The 21,128-nt window shown below is 46.3% G+C and overlaps 1 protein-coding gene across 2 annotated transcripts in view; it reads left to right on the forward strand.

Annotated features, from left to right (window-relative positions):
* Positions 1 to 18,462, forward strand: part of Pcbd2 (pterin-4 alpha-carbinolamine dehydratase 2) — a 51,327-nt gene extending 32,865 nt beyond the window's left edge. For both annotated transcript variants that reach the window (XM_057787910.1, XM_057787911.1), the window contains exons 3-4: positions 16,928 to 17,008; positions 18,221 to 18,462. In XM_057787910.1, coding sequence (XP_057643893.1) covers positions 16,928 to 17,008; positions 18,221 to 18,316 — 177 coding nt within the window. In that variant the 3' untranslated portion in view covers positions 18,317 to 18,462. The remainder of the gene's footprint in view (positions 1 to 16,927; positions 17,009 to 18,220) is intronic.
* Positions 18,463 to 21,128: the final 2,666 nt, after the last annotated feature.

Consider the following 21,128-nt stretch of genomic DNA (forward strand, 5'->3'; position numbering starts at 1 on the left):
GTGGGTGGCCACTATGCCGTGTGATTGGCAGACATCATCTCTCCTTATTCACATGGAAACAGCTGGCAGAGCCATGCAGCTTGCTGTCTGGATTTTGGGACCAGGTTTGGGTTACACATTTGATGCCCTTTCCATCCAAATCACTCTGCTTCTGTATATTAACTGTGTTTAAAACATGTTCTTATCTCACCAGATTAGACATTTAGCAAATAGTGTGTATTCTGTTGAGGAGCATTTAATTTCTTTGCAGGACTTATCATTGCCATAGGTCCTATGACAGGAGCCCTGTGTCTCCTTGTGCACAAGCATAGGTTTCTATAGGGAACCCTAGACACCTTTTGATATACAGACTAATAAAAATGGAAGTTTAGGATTGTGGGGAGGTCAGAGTTTGATCTTGGTCACACTGCAGCCCAGGAACAGCTTTACCTGTGTGTGGGACCACAGCAACTCACGGCGACCTGAGCCCCTGTCGTGTCAGAGCAGCATTGTCTGGTTCGGAGCTGGCCCTGCATATGAGCAGGAAAATATGCAGTGAAAACATCATGAGAGCAACAACAAGCAGATCTTAATCAAGATTGTGAGCACATTAGGGGGAGAGCATTTTACCCCCTGTGTGTGTGTGTGCGCGCGCACACACACACACACAGAGCATGCATATGTGCGTGAGTGCATGTGCATGTGCGTGTGGAAGCCAGAGGTCAACGTCCATCAGCTCCTCTCCACGTTGTTTTTAGACAGGTCTCTCACTGGCCCAGAGCTTGCCTGCTTGGGCAGACTGGGTGGGTAACCAGGGACCCTCATGACCCTCCTTCCCCAGTGCCAGAATCACAGGCATGCTACACCATGCTGGGGATTGAACTTGGGTCCTCACACTTATGTGACAAGTACTTTCTTTTTTATTAATTTTTTCATTTATTTTACATACCAACCACAGTTTCGCCTCCCTCTACTCTTCCTATTCCCTACCCCCACCTCCCATCTATCCCCACCCCCACCCTCCCAATCCACTCCTCTTCCATTCAGAAAGGGGCAGGCCTCCTATGGGAGTCAGCAAAGCCTGTCAGATCACTTTGAGGCAGGATCAAACTCCTCCTCCTGCATCAAGGCTGGGCAAGGACTGAGCCCTCCCCTCAGCCCAGAAAGCCATAGCTTTTGTTGTTGGGAGATAGCATTTGCTGTGTAGCAGAAGTGGCTTGCAGCTGTGTAGCCCAGGTTGATTTTGAGCTCAAGACTGACGCTCTGCCCTTCTCCAACTCGGCTCTTCCTCCTTTTTGGTTTGTAAAGGTTGTGAGCTGGCATGTGGGTGCTAGAAACTGAAGATCAACAGCTGCTTTTAACCACCGAGCTTCCCCTCCCCTCCCTTTCTTTTCTCCCCCTCCCCTCCTTTCTCCCCCCGCGCCCCCCCCCGCTTTTCTTTTCTCATCCCTCCCCTCTCTTCCCCTCTGCTCTCCTCCTCCCAGTCGGTTTTTCTGAGACAGGGTTTCTCTGTGTAGCCCTGGCTGTTCTGGAACTCACTCTGTAGACCAGACTGGCCTTAAACTCAGAGATCTTCCTGCCTCTGCCTCCCCAGTGATGGGATAAAAGGTGTGTACCACCACTGCCCGGCTGTGTCTCAGCTTCCTGAGTGTGAGAATTACCATGTGCACTGCTGGTGCATTAACTTGAATTGCCACCGGTACTGCAGATTTGAAAACATTACCTTTTTACACACGTTCATGATATCAAGTCCAGGCCCAAACCACCGGTCACTTGTTCCTTGTGAGAAGGCACTCCAGAATGGTGTTCTCCCTCTAATTTTCTACAGCGGAAAGTTCTAGGTTGTGAGAAAAAAAAACAAAAACAAAAACTGTCACTACTTGTATCCTTCATTCCTATACACATACCTGTTAGAGTCCAAACCGTGGCATGGGGAAGACAGACAGACAAGCTCTGTGCATTTGACTGGCTGAACTGGGCTGGGCGTGGTAGCGTGGATCACAGTGGAGCTGGACTGGGAGGCAGGCAGGGCTCCACCGTCCTGTCTCAGCACTCTCCCCGTGCTCGGGGGAATGGGGGAGTCCTGTTTCACACTGGTCTCTTTGGGCGGGGATTATTATGTATATTTGCCTGGGTAAGCACATTGATCAACTGTAATAAAGTGCATCAGACCATTCCCTTGGCAGGGCCGAGCAGAGCGGCCCGTGAAGCAGAGCTGTTTCCAATGGAGCATGAAGAGCTTTGAAAGCCTAGGGAACAGCAGAACGCAATATTTGAAACCACCCTTAGACAATTGTTTGTTTTCCTCTCCAACCACGTTTATAAAAATTTGGTCAGACAGGCATTTCGTTTTGATTTAAACTCCTCTCGGTGACTTGTTATCTGCCCAGGGCATGCGCACCACGGTGCTTTTTCTTTCATTCTTGAAACTCTAAACCCTTTCCTCAAGTTCTCCCAGAAGCCCCCCTGTGCCTAGTGAGGTCTCGTGTGTGCGGAGGGGTGAAGGGATGCAGGCCTTCGGGAGACCTTGAAATTTGAAGTGCGCAATTGCGTTTGTGGACCAGAAGCGAGCATGGCCGGGCCATACCCGATTGTTTGTCTTTTTCTCCTACCAGGGTTTTTCACTGCAGAAGACACGGTTACCTTGGGCATCTGGTTAATCAAATCATGTGTCCCCTGTAAGCATGACAAGAGGCATGATTGCAGCATTTGTAAAAATTTGGCTCATAGTAAGCCTCATAATTTTTTTTAAAGGAATTACTTTTTCACTGACATTAAAAACCAAAAGCCAATCGAAAGGCTGTGGTTCATAACACCACACCTGGTCCAGATTGTGCTGGATGAATCCATGTTTGCCTCACTGTAAATGATTCTGAGGGTGGAATTCTTGGATTGCTTTCTGTCTTGTAAGCCCTTGACATTGTACCGTACCTGTGTGCTCCCAAACCCCGGACATGGGAAAGGCCGGCTCAGCCTCCCAGTGAAAGGCACGCTGGCTGCATTTACTCTGTGTGTCCTAGAAGGAGGACAGGATATGACAATAAACAGAAATGCCTTTGCTGAAGAGAGAAGGAAGGCTGGTGTTTATCTGGTCAGGTGGTTTAGATTAACTGTGATGCGGCTCTGTATTATGTTACTTTAAATCCTTGTGTCCCAACAGGACATAAATTATGAAGATTGTTACAGTATGTTTCATCCTATGTAAGATCAACAAATTGGAATAATTTTTTTATAGGAAAATCACAGAGCTTTCAGCCAGGACTATTGAAGCCTTTAATTTGACTCCGGTATTTCTCAAATATTATTGCCTAATATATAAAGTATGATTTGCATAAGATATGAAATAATAAACTTTTCAAAACAAAAGGGAGGAATGTTCCCCCTGCAGCACTTGCCTCAATTGGCTGTCTACCTCCCCCCCCCCCCCCCCCCCCCGCACCGCCTCACTCTCTCCCCGATTGTGCCTGCTCCTTCCCTGTGGGATCTGCTGTGTCTGCTGTGGCCTCACCTGGCCAGAGAGATGACAGACCCGAAGGAGACCAAACATTCTTGTTCGTAAGTCAGGAAAACACTTTCCCCAAATATATTGTGAAAGAAAATAAAACCCAAGCTAGAGAAAGCCCTAGTAACTCAGCAGCTGAAGTTAAAGTAATTTATGTATGAATATTGAAGAAAACCAACGAAAATGTATTCTCTCGCGAACCTCCTTCATCCTTTGCTCTCTTCTGAGTTCCGGTACAGATATGAATCTTGATGTGATTGCTTTCCAGTTTGCTTTATTAAGTTATGTGGTCACAAAGAACCAATGTTTTAGTTTAAAAAACATTGTTTGTGCATCATGAAGCCCCGTGGTGGTTTGTCGTCTGTGCACAGCAGTCCTGCCTTACGAGACCTCTCATGTCCCACAATGAAACTGAGAGTCGGGGCAGCCTCTCAGGTTTACAGGGATGAGCAGAGGTTCGGAGTTTACTCAGTAACCAGAAGGAGACATCCCCAGATTCGAAGTTTCCAGGTTACGACGCCACTACCCACCCAAGCACTGAGTCTTTGATAACGAAAATAAAGTGATTGCTAAGCTTGCCTACTCTCTCTGTGGCCGTGAGTGAGTGCCAAGCTTGCTTACTCTCTCTGTGGCCGTGAACCCTGAGGGTTTTCTTTAATTGTTTAGTAATGCTGTTTAAAACACAAAGCCCAGTCCCTTCTTTCAGTCCGCAAGAGTGAGACTTTAGCTCCTTAAGCTCCAGCTGGTGACAAGTCCTGAGTTTACTGCGGTTTCCCTCAGCCCGGCGTCTGAAGACAGGTGTACAAACGCCCCATGCTCAGGACTGTGGTGTGCTCTTCCACACACCCCCAAGACAGCCTCTTTCCTGGTTGCTGCCTGCTTAGCACAGATTCCTGGAACTTGGTTCTGGTAGCTGCTTTTCTTCAGATAATGTGTTGTCATGGGAGGTCCTCTGTGGGGTTACCAGGATGTCCAATGTTTGGGTGATGTATTTCCTTACAGAAAATAATCGGCAAATGTGGTAGAAAGTACTTTAAAAATCCAAAAGGGAAATGGACTCCTGGCTTAAAACAAAGTAACGAAAGCATCACCGTGGGCTTGTGGTTGTTTGCAGACCGGTTTGTGCCATCAGATGGTTGGGGATGTGAGACGGAAGGGTATGAACCAGATGTAACGTATGATGTGTGCAAACCCGCAGCATGTATCCTATAGATGATAACGGGGCGGGCGTTTTGTCTGCCTGAGATCCCGTTCTCGCCCTCCCCCCTCAGCTGTAGGATCCTGACTTTCAGTTTAATGCGCTAGTCTCTGTCCCTGGAAGGGTGTAGAGACCCCTGTGGCTTCATCTCCCACGTAAACCTGAACTGCGTAGCGTCAGTAGTAGCGGAGTCTTGAGAGCAGCTATTGATTGATTGATTGTGAAGAAGAAAAGCAGGTCTGGAGATGTGGCTCAGTTGGTGGGGTGCTGGCCTTGCGTGACTGACGCCCGACTCCCTCTGTTTGGTCCCCGGTATCGAATAAACTTGGCATGATAGTGCACACTTGTAATCCCAACACTAGGGGGCTGAGGGGAGTAGGGACCTTAGAAGATCCAGGTCATCCTCAGTACAGGAGCCCAAGGCCACATGAGACCCCCCCCCCCCAAAAAAAAGCAGCCAGGCATGTAACTCCATAGCATTTGGGAGGCTGAGGCGGCAGGAAGGGCTCTCTGAAGGAACAGACTTCTATTTTGTGTACTATTTGGGTGCTTTTTGTTTTTAATGTGTCTGGCCTGATATTTTGAACCCCATGGTTTTGGATGCATGACATTGAAAACAGACACTTTTTCTATATAAAGTTGAATTTTTATGAATTTTATAATGATGAAAGCATCAAGGAGTTTAAAGTTCAGTTCTTACAGAGATTGCTGAAAAGAAACAAAGATCTTTGGTAATTTTTGTAATACTTCTCATGTCACGAGATCCAGAGAGCTTAGGAGTCAGCTAAGGAAGCCTCTGGAGGACAGTCCCGAAGTGGCTGCGTGGTGACAGTCAGCGGTAGGTACCAGGCGATGTTGTGACGTCAGGCATCTCCAGGAACTGCTTCTCTGGCGGCTTTCTCTGGGGCTGGTTTTGACCAGTGTTTTATCTGCATTGGTGGAGGAGAGCTGGTGGCATGTGCTGATTTGGAGCGCGCAGAACTGAGGGATGTGAGAAATCCAGGAAGTGGGTGGTCAGCCCAGGCAGCTAGGGCGAGTGTGCGGAGGAGTCCGGAAGGGCGGGTATCTTTTGGGGGAAAGAGCTAGAATGCCTTTTTTGGGGGGGTTACAAATCAGCTTCTGAGATTTATTTGAAGACCTCTTACTCTGAACAGGATAGAAGTGAAGGGCCCCTAGGTAGATCGATCACATGTGGAGGGCCTGTGTTGATCAGACTGCGCCTTGAGAACTGAGGGCTTGTGTGGGTGGATTCCTGCCTTGTGTGGGTGGATTCCTGCCTTGTGTGGGTGGATTCCTGCAGGGCGGGGGGAGGTTTCACTGGTGTAGGAACCCAGGACGCATGCCCTCAACATGACAGGTCCTGATTCTGCAGCCTTGTGTTTTCTGTTAATGATGTGTTTTGACGGTGGTGCGGTGCCTTAGCTAAAGTGGTGCTTTCTTTTTCAAATTGGCCGTCTAGGGTACTGTGGAGGTTACCAGAAATAGTGATGTCGGAATGAAAAATTCCTTTTATTACTATTACCATCTTCATTATCTCTCTCTCTGTGTGTGTGCGTGCATGTGTGTGTGTGCGCGCGCGCGCGTGCGGGAGATGATAATTCAGCCTGGGGCAGGGTAGAGGGGCTGGCTCTACCTGAGAGCATGAGAAAGCCGGTTCAGTGTTAGAATTGGGTTTTCTTGTCCCGAGTACCTGGAATGGTGAGCTTTGTAGCAGATTAGGTGGAGGGCATGCAGACTGCAGCTCCAGGACTGGGGGGCTGTGTCTGCCCCCAGACAGATGGAAGTCTGAAGAGTGGTCCTCAGGTCTTAAACACACACACCACCCCTATACATACACCCAGTACACAACGTATACACACACACACAGCCACCATATACACAATACCTTATAGACACCACGTACACACATACACTCACTACAAATACCCACAACCTGTGCTTGTCAGAGGACTAGTCTCTCGACTTAGCTGCTCACACATCCTGAGGAAGTCTTCCCATGGCAACACCAACTTAAAGAAACCATTCTCAAGATGTTGCAGGTTTTCTCAGCATTGCAAGGTAAATTCGTTTGGTCTCCAGGTTGGTGTTGGTTTGGGAAAGAATGTTTCCTTTTCAGCCACAGGTGCTACAGTGTTGAGCACCGAACCAGTGCTTTAGATCCAGAAGCAACGAATCCTAACAGAGTGCCAGGCCTGGGGAGGGTGGCACAGAGTGCCTCTCTTCTACACAGGGGGGAGCCGTGCTGAGGAGCTTTGCCAGAGACTACTGCAGTCTGCAGCTGAACCCAGGTCTCTGATCTCCAGCTCTGTAGTCGGTCCCTGGGCTCATGTGCAGAGGGAAAAGCAGGAGTGAATCGCATCTTTGCCTGGGCCTGTCCCTCACAATTCTGGGTCACGAATATTGTGCTGACCCGCAGATTAAGATCTGATGTCCCTTTGCGGTGGCTGGAACAGAGACCAGTGTTTCCAATGGGGAAGGCACAGGGAGATGTGTAATCGTGCTCTGGGCACAAGCAGTGTTTACGTGATTGATGTCACCAACGCCCAGGGAAGGTCCTGTCCCGTGGCATGTGCATGCTTGGCAATGATCTTGCCTTGTATTTTGCTTAATAATTTTCATTATTTTTAATTAAAGTTGAAGAAGTGCAGACTCGAGCTGAAATTAAGGTAGGCTGTGTTGCCGGAATCTGGTAATTACTTTAATTGATCACAAGATAGTTTCCTTGATCACCAATTAGAGGAAATTGCCGATCAAGTTTCAAGACGTGAAGAAATGCCCAAACTGATTTATGTAATAGTGTTTTCATTTCTAATCAGACATAAATATCATTTCCTTCCACAGCAATTGTGTTTTTTAAAAGAAGGGTTATAGGCCTACAAACATGAAGGTGATTCGTAAACAATAGGGAGTTCTAATTCATTGCATTAGTGAGGGAGTATTTAACGGCTTAATGGAGATTGTACTGGCGAAATTACTTGAGAGTACCTGGTGCTCATTTTCTTAGTGGGAGATATGTTCTTTTTTAGTATATAATTAAAATAGTCTATAATCAAAATATGAAGGCAGCTGATTTGAAGGACGTATATCAAAGGGAACTGTGCTGAGGACTGAAAGGTTCCTATTGTAACCGCGCCCGGAGTTAAGCCTGTGCGCTTTGGTAAGTCATACATGTTCTTAGGACCGAGGCTCCGCTCTAAGTTTGGGGTGCTGTTATGTGTTTCACAGATCGACACGGGATCCCTGTTTCGGTTTTGTGCATCTGATAGTGTTCATGGTTCCACGAGTGAACTGAAACAAAAGTCACTTTGAGAAAAATTCAAATTTCCAAAGAGGACTTGATTTGGGGTTCACAAAGAAAAAACTTTACTTGCCGATGATTTGGAGATTTCCAAATGACAAACTTCATCGACCCAATTTGCAGTGATTGTAATGCTCGCGTTCCTCGAAATGGCAGAGTGACTTCAGGAGTCATACTTCATCATGCACTCATGGCTTGCTCGCGAAATGTCTGTGATTTGCAGTGCAGGAAAAGACTGAAACTATTATCAGCCATTATATGTTATTTGTTGACCATATGTTTGTTTGAAATGGCCGTGGCTCAACAGAACACGGCTCATAGACAAACTATGCTGTAAATTGGCACTAAAAACCCACCTCAACAGGTAGGCATATGTTAAGAAGTTAACATGAGCCAAAGTATTTTAATATGAACCATATTACATACATTGCAGGGTCTTGGCTCCCTTTTCGGTGATAACTTCATTTGCATGATTCCTTTATTTTTTTCTCCCAAACTAATTTTTAAAACTAGATGAGATATATTCATTGTGAAAATTCAAAAGGTACTAAGGACGCAGTGAGTCCTTCCTGTTTCTGGCCCTGGTCACCTAACTCCCAGCCAGGGCCCCCGCCCCTCACATTGCTCCTGTATTTCTTGCAGATTGCTCTAGGGTATGAGTGTTCAGATGAGCTTGGGCCTTGCCCGTCCTCTCATGCAGCTCATAGACCCTGTGTTCCTCATGTCGAAATAGATCTTGGCAGTACTTCCATGTCAGAGGGTGGTTTTCTCGCCCTTCTTGATGACTGCATCAAATTCCTGTGTCTAAGGCAAGGTAGGAAGGAGAGTACACGAGGTGACCATTATTGTAACTGTTGCGTGAGTGCTGAGAAGAGGACCTGTTCATTCTAAACTCATGGACTTGTGTGCATGCATGTGTGTGCACATATACATTTGTGCATGTGTACGTGCATGTCTGTGTGAGAGCGTGGGCACATGCGTGCTGTGGTGCATGTGTGGAGGCCAGAGGGTGACTTTAAGGAGTCGGTTCTGGTTTTCACTGTGGGTTCCTGGCCTTGGACTTGGGCAGTCAGTTTGTGTGGCAAGCACTTTTTTGTATAACTTATTCTGTTATTACCTGGTCCCCCCATCCTTTAAAGACGGGGCCTCACTACGTAGTTCTGGCTGACTTGGAACTCAAACTCACAGAGATCCGCCTGCCTCTGTTTCCATGCGTTGGGATTAAAGGTGTGCATTACCAAGCCTGGCTTGTGGGTTTTTAAAAAATAATTTATTTTACTATATCTATCTATCTATCTATCTATCTATCTATCTATCTATCTATCTATCTATCTATGTATATGTCTTTGAGACAGGGTTTCTCTGTGCAGCTTGGAAAGCTATCCTGGAACTAGCTCTGTAGACCAGGCTGGTCTCTGCCTCCCAAGTGCTGGGATTAAAGGTGTGATCCACCACCAACGGGCTAATCATTTTGCTTTTAATTTTGTGTATATCCGCATGTCTCTGTGTAAGTATCCCCTGGATCTGGAGTGATGACAGTTATGATTGTGAGCTGCCTGACGTGGGTTCCAGAAATTGAATTCTACTGCAAGAACAGCAAGGCCTTGTAATTGCTGAGCCCCCTCTCCAGCCCCCTGTTTTGCTTTTTGAGATAAGTTGCCATATGGCACAGGCTGCCTTCAAGCTTGGGAGCCTCCGTATCCAGCCTCCTCAAGTGTTTGATTATAGGTGTCTGTCACGCCTAGCAGAGCCTTTTACATTCATGTGTACTGGAGGTTTCTAAGGGTTTCATGTGTGAGCATTTCAACTATGGCATCCCACCCCTTGCTCGCTCTTTATATATTTAAAAAACTATCTATCTATCTATCCATCCATCTATCTATCTATCTATCTATCTATCTATCTATCTAATTATATCTATCTATTATCTGTCTGTCTATCTATCTATCTATCTATCTATCTATCTTTCTATCTTTCTATCTTTCTATCTTTCTATCTATCATCTATCCATTTTTTTTGCAGGTATTCCCAGCTCCATCTAAAAATAAACTTTTTTTAAAAAAGGAGGATGATTTATTGTAAACAACATTAGAACCAACCCTCAATTCCCCCTAACTCCCACAACATTTTAAAGATTTATCCATGGCTGGGTGGTGGTGACGGCACACGCCTTTAATCTTAGCACTTCGGGAGGCAGAGGCAGGCAGATCTCTGTGAGTTCGAGGCCAGCCTGGTCTACAGAGAGAGTTCCAGGACAGCCAGGGTGGTTACACAGAGAAATCCTGTCTTGAAAAGTCAAAATTTTAAAAAAAGATTTATTCATTTTTATTTTTTATGTGTTTGTTGGTATGCTTGTATGTGCATCATTAACATGCAGGGCCTGTGGAGGTTAAAAGTGGGTGTTGGATCCCTGGGAACTGGAGTTATGGGTGGTTGGAAACCTCCATGTGGGTGCTGGGAACCCAACCCAGGTCCTCAGCTATCGCTCTTAACTGCTGAGCCATCTTCATAGCCTCTCCTCAACATTTTAATAAGGGGCTTATTGGAGCCTAGCTAGATGACGTGTATGCCTGAGTTCAAGGTCAGCCTGGTCTAAAAGTGAGTTCCAGGACAGTCAGGACTATGCAGAGAAACCCTGTCTCAAAAACAAAACAAAACAAAAACAAAAAATCCAAAACAAACAGGAAAAAAAGGGCTTATTTGTGGTATGATAATGCACCAACTCAAACATAAATGTTTTATTTGCCTTATATTTTCTGTACTTTCTGCCTGGTTAATTTTGAGGCTGTGTTTGTGTAGCACCAATAACTCATAGTCTTCATTGCTGATGAGTTTATTTTGACTTTAATTGCTTGGATTTAGGCTGCACACATTTATTGATTGTTGGGTTTTGTGAACCATGACAAAAGCAGTGTCTACTTACCTTAAACTATATATGAGTAATGCTGTTTAAATATGATATTTTGGTGTGCTTTCAAGTTTTTAGTTGTGTTTTCCTTAGTTGAGAATGTTTGTTTTCGGTTTTGAGGGTGCTGTTCCTCAGACAGTGTTACATGACAAATCTAGCCCCTGTCCCCTTAGCACATTTCCGCTAGAGCTCTCAGAGCTCCTCGGCCGCTTTCTCCCCCTCCCTTCTTCCCCTGTTCAGTCCTACCTGATGCTGTTTCCTGGTTCCAGTCTCCCGCGTTCCACCTCTAAATACCTCTGACACTTTTCTTTCAGCTTTGAACCTGCCTGTGTTTCTCTTCCCTTTTCTAGCTGATGACATTTAACAGCTGATAACAGTTGCTTTTGGTTCCTTAATTGCTACAGTTGTGCTAACCGGACTCCTAGCACTTAATGAACTTACTCTCATCACCAGCACCTTGGTTTTCCACTTGGCTCTCAGCTCTAACTCCTCCTTCTTCAGTCGTTTCCTTAGAAGGATGAATGGCAGTTGTTCTGAGCTGTTGCCTTTCTTTTTTAACTAAATAAATTTAAATGTGTGTGCATGCGTGTGGGAGTGTGCATGCGTGTGTGAGTGTGCACGGCACGACATGAATGTAAGGTTCATAGGACAGCTTTATGGAGCCTGTAGTCCCGGCTTCCGGGGATTGGACTCCGGTTGCCATGCTTGTATGAGAAGGACTTTACCCATGGAACCATCTTGCTGACCTGATTTATTGTATTTCTGAAATGTCAGTCCACTGCTTCTGTTTGTTTGTTTGTTTGTTTGTTTGTTTGTTTTGAGACTGGGTTTCACTGTGTTATCCCTAGCTATTCTGGAACTCACAGAGATCTGTCTGCCTCATCTCCTGAGATTGGGATTAAAGGCGTGTGCCACCACATCAAGATATTGCTTTTATATTTTGAAAACTAGTTTAGCTGGCTGTAAAACTCTTGCTGGCAGTGGTGGTACAATCTTTAATCCCAGCCCTCGGGAGGCAGAGGCAGGTGGATCTCTGAGTTTGAGGTCAGCCTGGTCTACAGAACAAATTCTAGGACAGCCAGGGCTGAACAGAGAAGCCCTGTCTGGAAAAACAACAACAACAAAAACAAAGATTTATTTTTTTCGGTCTTTGTTTTCACTTCTATTTCCTAAAGTCTTTGCAGGTATTGTCCCTCTGATGCCAATATGTGGACATTTGAAGTCAACAGGTTTCTTTTTATCCTTATACAGGGAATTTCTTACTAAATGATAAAAGAACTTTTTTAAAAAAAATCTAAGTTTATTAACTTTACTAAAATGTGGAGAGATGTCGCATTCTTTTTTCTTGTTTTTGTTTGTTTGTTTGTTTGTTTGTTTTGTTTTTTGAGATAGGGTTTCCCTGTGCAGCACTGGCTGTCCTGGAACTCACTCTGTAGACTATGCTGGCCTCGAACTCATAGAGCTCCGCCTGCCTCTGAGTGCTGGAATTAAAGGTGTGTGCCACCACTGCCTACCAGCTGCCATTGTTGCATTCTTATATTAGTGTGTGTATGCGTGTGTGAGCGTGAGAGTATGTGTGTGAGCATGTGTGTGAGTGTGAGAACATGCATGTGAGCGTGAGAGCATGCGTGTGAGAATATGTGTGAGCATATGAGAATGTGTGTGAGTGTGTGAGCATGTGTGTGAGCATGTGAGAATGTGTGTGAGCATGTGAGCATGTGTGTGACTGTGTGAGCATGTGTGTGTGACTGTGTGAGCATGTGTGTGAAGGATAGAGGCTTATGTTATAGGATGGATTTTCCCTCTCTGCCTTTCCCTGGATTCTGGGGATGGAACTGCCAGGCTTGGGAGGCAAGAGCCATCTCACCAGTCTCTCTTTACAATGTTTCTTTTACAACTTTTTTCGTTTGCATTCTGGAGGTGAAACCCAGGCCTTCAGCAATGGCAGGTCTGTCCTGAGCAGCCTGGCCCCTTGGTCCTATTTACAGCTTTTTTTTTTTTTCTGGAGTGTAGTAATTAAGTTTATGTTAGTCTTATTTGTCTTATATATTGGTTTTCTAATTCCTTTAAGCTCATGTTGATTTCTTTTTAATTTTATTTACTTTGTGTTTATGGGTGTTTTTGCCTGCATGTATGTCTGTGCACCATGCATATGTGTCCAGGGCGGTTAGAGGAGGACGTTGGATTCTCTGGAACTGGAGCTGCCGTGTGGGTGCTGGGACTTGAACCAGGGTCCTCTGCAAGAGCAGCAGTGCTCTTAACCACTGAGCCACCTCTCCAGCTTGTTGATTTTATGTCACTGCCCATTTCCTTAGTCACACTGGGTTGCTGGAGTCTGTTCTGCCCCACGCTTTTCCAGCATTGCTGGATGGGACTGTTTTAGAAGACCCTACCCTCTTAATAACTCGGGGTCATTAGGTCCCAGTGGGAGCCTTGGTAAGAGTAGCCTGCATGCTCGCCCGCAGCTACGCCCCCGGGTGAGTGCCTTCATCGCAGTCCACAGCGGTAGCCACAATTCCCCCTTGAATGTCTCCCCTTTCCTGTTATCCACTCATGTAACTCCTGAAGCAGTAGGTCTGATGACTTGGATATATATTGTCATGCATGTTTTAAACATGTAAGCTCTAAACTAGGCAGGTAATAGATTTGGGTCTGCTAAGTGGAAGAAGGCAAATGGGCTTTGCCCTCTGAGTCAATTGCTTACTTCTCCTGTGGAGAAATCATAAATCTGGTGTAGCTTATCAGATTTTGTGATGCTTTCTTTTCTAAGCTAAATTTATATTATTGTTTATTATTATTGTGTGTGTGTTACAGGTGTGTGTACCATGAACCCTGTGGAGGTCAAAGGACAACTTTTGGGAGTTGATTCTTCCCTTCTGCTGTGGTTCTGAGGGTGAAGCTCAGGTGTCAGGCTTGTGTAGCAAGTGCTTTCTCCGGCTGAGCCAGCTCACTGACGCTATAATATTTTTTCCTCTTCCTTCCTTCTTCCTCCTTTATAAAAATTTATTTATTTATTTATTTATTTATTTATTTATTTATTTATTTATTTATTTGAGACAGGGTCTCACTCTATAGCCCTATTTGGCCTCAAACTTACAGAAATCCACTTGCCTCTGCCTCTTGCTATATTTTCTTAAATCTGACTATTAAGGGCTGGCAAGATGGCTCAGTGGGTAAAGGTGTATACCACCAAGCCCGATGGCCTGTCTGACGTCTACAGGCAGCCTTAGCATGCACATCTGTGCACACACTCTACGTAAGTGTGAGAAAACATTAAAAACAAAACCAGTGTGACTATGACAGTTGAAAGAAACGGACAAAGCCGAGGCGAATGCAAACTGGTGCTTTGTGACTGTGCACTTTAGAACATTGGCCTAGGTATGGCTGAGCCCGTTTATTTCATCAGTGTACCCCTCAAGCTGTGCATGTTCCCTGGAAAACCCGCATCTTCTGAAGGTTTCGCTGGTGTGCTGGAAGCGTGCTGGAGGTGAGGATGTGAGGAATCCACTTGGTCTGTTTGCTCTCCTGAAATGGCAAGGGATGCTAGACAGCACTTGGGACCTTTGGGGTGACGTAGTCTGCAGAGATTGTGGCTATAGGGCAGTGACTGACTTGACCTGACCTATTGTCATTACACTGCCTCCCTATTCAGTATCATGCATGGTGTATCCCTTTATTTCGTGTATGTCTGACACATGGGAGGAGGAAAGACGTTTTTCTGAGGGACAGCAACTGAGTCTTAAACCCTAAAACTGCTTGGCCTCTGCACTCATCCTGAGCAGTGGTGGCGGCAGCTGTGCTACAGCTGAGGTCTTCTGTGCTAGCGGCTGCTTGCTGAGCGCCTTACACACCTCACCTCAATTCGTACTAGACTGCATTAGACCATAAGAGCTTTTTATTTCTCTCTCTTTTATTGACGAGAAAACTGAGCCCAAGCGGGAGCATTGCATAAGGGGCGGGAAGGTTATAAGGGCCAAACGCCAGATCGAAGGGCGGCCAATGGCTCTGTACACTCCACGCAGCCACTGCAGTCCTGATCTCAAGACAGTAGTTACCGCCACCAGGCCCCTGTGACACTGGCCCTGTTAGCAGCCCATCAGGGAGAGGGGAGGGGCTCATAAGACCCTACCCCATTACCTCTGGCTACTGACCCTTGCTAGATTCTGGGGGAGGGGATCATTGTCTGCAGCTATCCACCCACTACTGAGTGCACCAGGCTCTAGTGTTATCTCCAAACTCCCGACCACATACACGGCTCTGGCTAGTCTCGGTGGGTCCCAAAACAAAGGGAGTAGACACGCGTGTGTGTGAGGGAGATTTGTGAGAGCTGAGGTGAGAGTAGACGGCGGGAGGCAGGCGGGGGTGAGAGGGTTCGGTATGCATTATGCACGCGTGAGAATGTCTAAGAACAAATTAAGTTAATTAAAAAAGAACATTAAGGGCTAGATGGACATCTGGATGGACATCTGCACGGACGGACAATGGTTCAGAGTGTGCGCTGCCTTTCCAGAGAACCGGAGTTTAGTTCCCCATGTGGGCAGTGTACAGCCCCCCGGGACTCCAGCTCAGGATGGACATACGCACTCAAAGGCACACATACACATCCTTCAAAAATCAAATCTTAAAAAATAACAGAGACGGGAGAGAGAGCGCACGTGTGCTCGGGAGAGCAAGCTGAGCCTGGAAACCATTTATGGAAGCACATACCTATTCTTCTAGTACTTAACAGTAAATTTGAGGTCAGCCTGGCCTCATGAGAGCCTCTCTCAAAACCCCGGGAGTGGGATGGGGAAAGAAAGGGAAAGAAAAAGAAAACGGAGCCTAGGATCACATGACTGTTAAGTGGTAGTGTCAGAATTTGAATCCAGAATTCCCAGGTTCAAAAGGCCAGGAGGCCCTGAGCCTTGTCACCATCTGTCACTAAGGGCAGTCAAGTCTTCTACTTCAGCTAATACTGAATAAAAATTCGTCACTTCGACAGTAGAAATTCCCACACAGCATTGCTGACTCCGTGTTTGGCTAATTAAACCAGACTTCCCTACACGACTGGTACCTCAATGACATCTAGGGAATCGGATTTGGAATGGAAGGGGGCAGGAGAGTACATTTGCTTTTCTCTGGATCATTCTATATATAGTAGATTCTTCCCTCTCCTTCCTTTTAAAATGTGTTACCTGTGATTGACAGTTCCCAGGACTAGTCTGCTGTGTGCCCAGGGCAGGTAACCAGGATGGTCATGCGCTCATGATTGTGCGGATGGACAAGTGTCCCACCTTCCTTCAGCCTCTTGCACACTTCGTGGTCCCCTTCCACAGTGTTCCCTGAGTCTTAGAGGAGTTGTGTAAAGTAGGGTTATTATTTGCCATTGCCTTCGTAAAAATGTGAAAGGAAGCAAAAATGAATGTTTTCCTCAGAACAATGGCCTCCTGCTGGGTGTTTCTGTTTTCCCTGTGGTGTGAGCCCCAGCTGTCCATGTTGTTTCCAGACTTGGCTTCTGTGGAGGCACACTGTCACCTTAGCTTGGGGCTGCAGCCAGAGGCTCCCCGGCAGGCACTCAGGGCTTTTCTTTCAGGCTGCTTGGCGCTGAAGGTAGGCCTTCACTGGCTGTCCCTGAAGTGTGGTCTGGGACAGCTGTGGGCCTTTTTCCACAGCCTTGCAGCTGATGGCCGAGGCGGCCCATTCACTAACAACAGAAGGAATGGTTAAGGAGTAAATTGGCTCTCTTGATTTGGGGCAGGTAGACCCAGGGCACAGGGTTGAAGAGAATTATTCCTGTGCAGTCGGGAGGCCTAGGACAATTAAGCAGTCCAGACAGGTCACTAGGTGACACTCATTTCCTGGTTTGTTTATTTGAGCCAGATTGTTTCCCCACCTCGCAGTCTGCTGCCCTAGTGCCCTGGCCTGCGGAGAGCAGCCCTTCCCCTGTGATTTCTGAGGCTTCCCCAGCGTCCCAAGGAGCCTTCATCTGGTTGGGTGGCTCTGGGGTCTCCCAGCTACAGAGTGCAGGGCGGGGCCCGTAATTCCGGACTTGGTGTTTTGCAGGCTTTTGGCTTCATGTCCAGGGTTGCCCTGCAGGCAGAAAAGATGAATCACCACCCAGAATGGTTCAACGTGTACAACAAGGTAACTGGACCTCTCTCTTGCGATCGCTAACTCATTGTGAATGTGGTGTTGAGGATGTTCTCTTACCCTCGCTCAGAAACCCCGTGTCATTGCTGGCAGAGTTCAGGGCTTTCCCGAGAGCAGAAGTATAGTCCTTTGCTCTTAGACTTGGCTTCCAACATTTATTTTGGAAGTTTGGACTATCCTGAGTTAATCATGGATATCAGCCATGAAGATAGAATTTTTATGTAATTTTTGTGGAGGGGTATTTATTTGAAGGGGTATTTTATTTAAGTCAGAGTCTCCCTGTGTACCCTGGAACTCACTGAGAGCATCAGGCTGGTGGGAGGTCCTCCGGTTTTGTGGGATTACAGGCATATGCTGCCATGGCCAACTCAGTTACCTCAGACCTCAGAGTTTTAATTTGAAAATAATTTATTAAAAGGAATGGTAGCAAATCAGATAGCATGGCCTTATGTGTCTCACTTAAATAAATCTCAGCAACTGTCTCTTGGTAGTAAATGTTTATTAAAGATTTGATCTTCAGAGGGCAGACTAAAATCTTTAAGGGGTGCAGTGAGAATACCCACACCCCGAAGAGTGTCCCCCACTCTGGACAGCCATCTAGACTTCTTTGAGGTTTTTTTTTTTTTTTCTTATAAAGGAAAGCATTTAATTGGGGTTGGTTTACAGTTCAGAAGTTTCGATCATCGTCATCATGGTGGGAAGCTGAGCAGGACGCAGCAGACATGGTGCTGGAGAGGTAGCTGAGAGTTTACATCCAGATCGGTGGGCAGCAGGAAGAGAGAGTGCCACACTGGGCCTGACTTGAGTGTCTGAGACCTCAAAGGCCACCCCTGTAATAAACTTACTCCAACACAGTCACATCTCCTAATAGTGCAGGGTTGGTATAATTAAAGTTCTGGGAGTTAAAACAGCGCTTCTGTCTCTGTTCCAGCTTCCCAGGAAGCAAGATTTTCCATCCTGGCTGCTGACTTCCCTTGTCTTCTGGGAGCCTTCCCTCCTGGGTGGCTATCACACCCAGCTTGGTGCAGCCTGTACCCCAAGCTCCCTGGGTTTGGGAAATGCAGTGTTTATACATAAGGTAGCATTTTCTAGATATCTACCCTCCGGTTCTCAGATAGGAATGCTGAGAGACAGACTGACTTCTGCAGCACCCAGGCCTCTCCTGCAGGTCTGCTCAGATCTGAAAAGCTGTTTTCCCATCCGTAGGTCCAGATAACTCTCACCTCACACGACTGTGGAGGCTTGAGCAAGCGTGATGTGAAGCTGGCTCAGTTCATCGACAGCGCTGCCGCTTCTCTGTGATCGCCTTCCATGCGTGTAAAGATCGGAACCTGGTCGTCTGCAGCGTTTTTAAGGCCATTCATGTGAATAAGCTAAATCATAAATTTGTTTGTTTTTACATATATACATTTTTGTATACTTGATGCTTAAATACAGAATGATTTGAACCTGAAGCTTGAGTTATTTTTTATTACATCTAGTCAGACATATAATTAGCCAGCCTGAGTTATTTAAAAATGTGACGTGTGTGTGTCTTTGTGTGAATACGCGTGTGTCCAGTTGCTTGTGGAGGGCACAAGTGCAGGATCCCCTGGAGCTGGAGTCAGGCAGTTGTAAGCTGTCTGACGTGAGTGCTGGAGCTGTACTCAGGGCCTCTGGAAGTCAGTGTTAAGTTCTTGACTGCTGAGCCTGTGTTCCTGGGTGGTAGTCATGCAAAATGGCTCCATGAGAAACTATATCTTATTTCCTTTTGAGGGTGAGATCCATGTTTGTTTTTGCATTGACAAAGGTTATAGTTAAGAAGTAAAAAGAAGAGAAAAGGACAAGAGGAAGAAGATGGAGGACGAAGAGGAGAAGAAGCCTGAGAGACTCCCAGCTAGAGGGTATAGTAAAGAAGGCCTTATAGCACACTGCAGGGAGGGGAGGTATAAAGGTGGGGTGTGGAGGTGTAGGGAGTGGGAGGGGGAACGTAAACACAGCCCTAAAACCTAACCCGGAAGCACACGAAAACCATCGTGGGACACATATGCTGACTGGTGAATTGCTGGCCCAGCTATGCTGAGCTGGAAGGTGAAGTTCTCAGATCCTCTTGGTTCTAACTCAGTGGTTCTCAACCTTCCTAATGCTGTGACCCTTTAAGGCAATTCCCCATAGTGAGGTGACCCAACCATAACATTTTTTTGTTGCTACTTCATAGCTGTATTTTTGCTACTGTTACACTGTCTGACATGCAGGACGGTCTTAGGTGATCCCTGTGCCAGTGTCATTCGACCCTAAGCGGTTGCAACCCACCGGTTGAAAACCACTGCTCTAGATGCTTCCACATGGTGCCATGTGGGTGAGGGGAGAGTGAAGCCGTAGTCTGACCACAGCTTGTGTTTCTGGGTTTGTGGTGTGGAGGTGGTAAGTCCTCTGCTGGTTCCTGCCCTTGGACCCCACACTCCATCTTGGCCTGTCTGGTGTATGGAAGGACATCACTTCACTTGCAGTTACCAAATACTTTTTAAAGCTTTGCTTTTTTTGTGTGTGTGTGTTTTTAACCTGAAGATAATTGGATGGAACTAGGTGTGGTGGCACACACCTGTAATCGCAGCACACCACACTTAGGAGGAGGGGCTGTAGTCCTAGGTTATTCTCACTCTATATGACGTTTGGGACCAGCCTGGGCTATGTCAGACTGTGTCAGAAAATCAGTTTTAAAAAGTTGTGTATCTAGCCGGGCGGTGGTGGCGCACGCCTTTAATCCCAGCACTTGGGAGGCAGAGGCAGGTGGATCTCTGTGAGTTCGAGACCAGCCTGGTCTACAAGAGCTAGTTCCAGGACAGGCTCCAAAGCCACAGAGAAACCCTGTCTCGAAAAAAACCAAAAAAAAAAAAAGAAAAAGTTGTGTATCTTTATGAGTGACGGTGTGATGTACTAGTGCATGCATGTATTCTGCATTGACCAGCTCGAGGTACTTCCCTCTGTCTCCAACACTTACCATTTGGGATCAGATTTGAAGTCCTCTCCTAATTTTATTTTGTGACATAATATTGTTGAGTATAATCGCCAGGACTTGCTGCTTCTCTTGGGCAGGTATAGATGCTATTTCTCAATTCAGTGTTTTAGTTGCTTATTTGAGTATTTTCCTACCAGCAATGGACCTGCACACATGTTTTAGAATATTAAGGACTAGCTGGGGTAGAGGCCCAACACACAGGGATGTGGGGTCCACCCCTAACACTGCAAATAACAGAGAAGAAAGAATATTAGGGACAGGAGAGACAGTGGGGTGGCTACCCCATTTCCTTGTAGCTCAAGAACTTGTGTTTTCAGGAAGTTGACTAACTCAGTGATTAAACATTTAACATTACCCAGCAATCCAGATCTCCATGTCTTGCCTTGTGAGAATTAAGCCAAAAGGTGGGGAGGGGGGAGATAGTAATTTTGAAGGTTAAACAGAACTAAATCTCTATAGCTCTTGTACTTAAAAACATCTCTAGGTCTTGTGCTCATTCCTCACACTCAGAAGTTTCCACGTTGTTCATGACTATCCTCTGAGGCAAGCAATCAGTATCGTTGGGAGTTCAGCCGTGCTGGCTTGCAGGATCCTCCCAGCTGTGCTTGCTGACTGTTGACATCCCCCATAGAAGGAAGGATGGGAAGGCTTGCAGGACCCTGAGTATCCAGCCATTCTAGGGTTGCAAGCAATTCTGCGCTGGTTGCTTGTGGCCTGAAGGCTAGAGTCTATAGGCTGGTGAGGGTTAGGGGAGGGTGCCTCCATTTATGCATCTATGGGAAAGAAATGATTCCTGTGTGGTCTTTGGGAGGGAACTCCTACCTCCTGTATGTAACCCCTTATCTGTGCTCTGTAAGTAAGCCCAATAAACTCACTGATTCCTTGGGCGTGAACTTTGATGCAGTCTTCTCTGAATTTGTCCTTGGGACTTTAGACATTGTTTACATTTTCCTCAGGAAAGGAGTCTTGGTACCTACTGTGGGACAATGGTCTTGTAGCCTGTAAAGGTTTGTCAGTTGACTGGTTTAATAAAATGCTGATTGCCAGCAGCCAGGCAGGAAGTATAGGCGGGGTGACGAGGATAGAAGAATTCTGGGAAGAGGAGAGGTTCAGTCT

Source organism: Chionomys nivalis, chromosome 13 (genome assembly GCF_950005125.1).
Source record: "Chionomys nivalis chromosome 13, mChiNiv1.1, whole genome shotgun sequence".
Lineage (NCBI taxonomy): Eukaryota > Metazoa > Chordata > Mammalia > Rodentia > Cricetidae > Chionomys > Chionomys nivalis.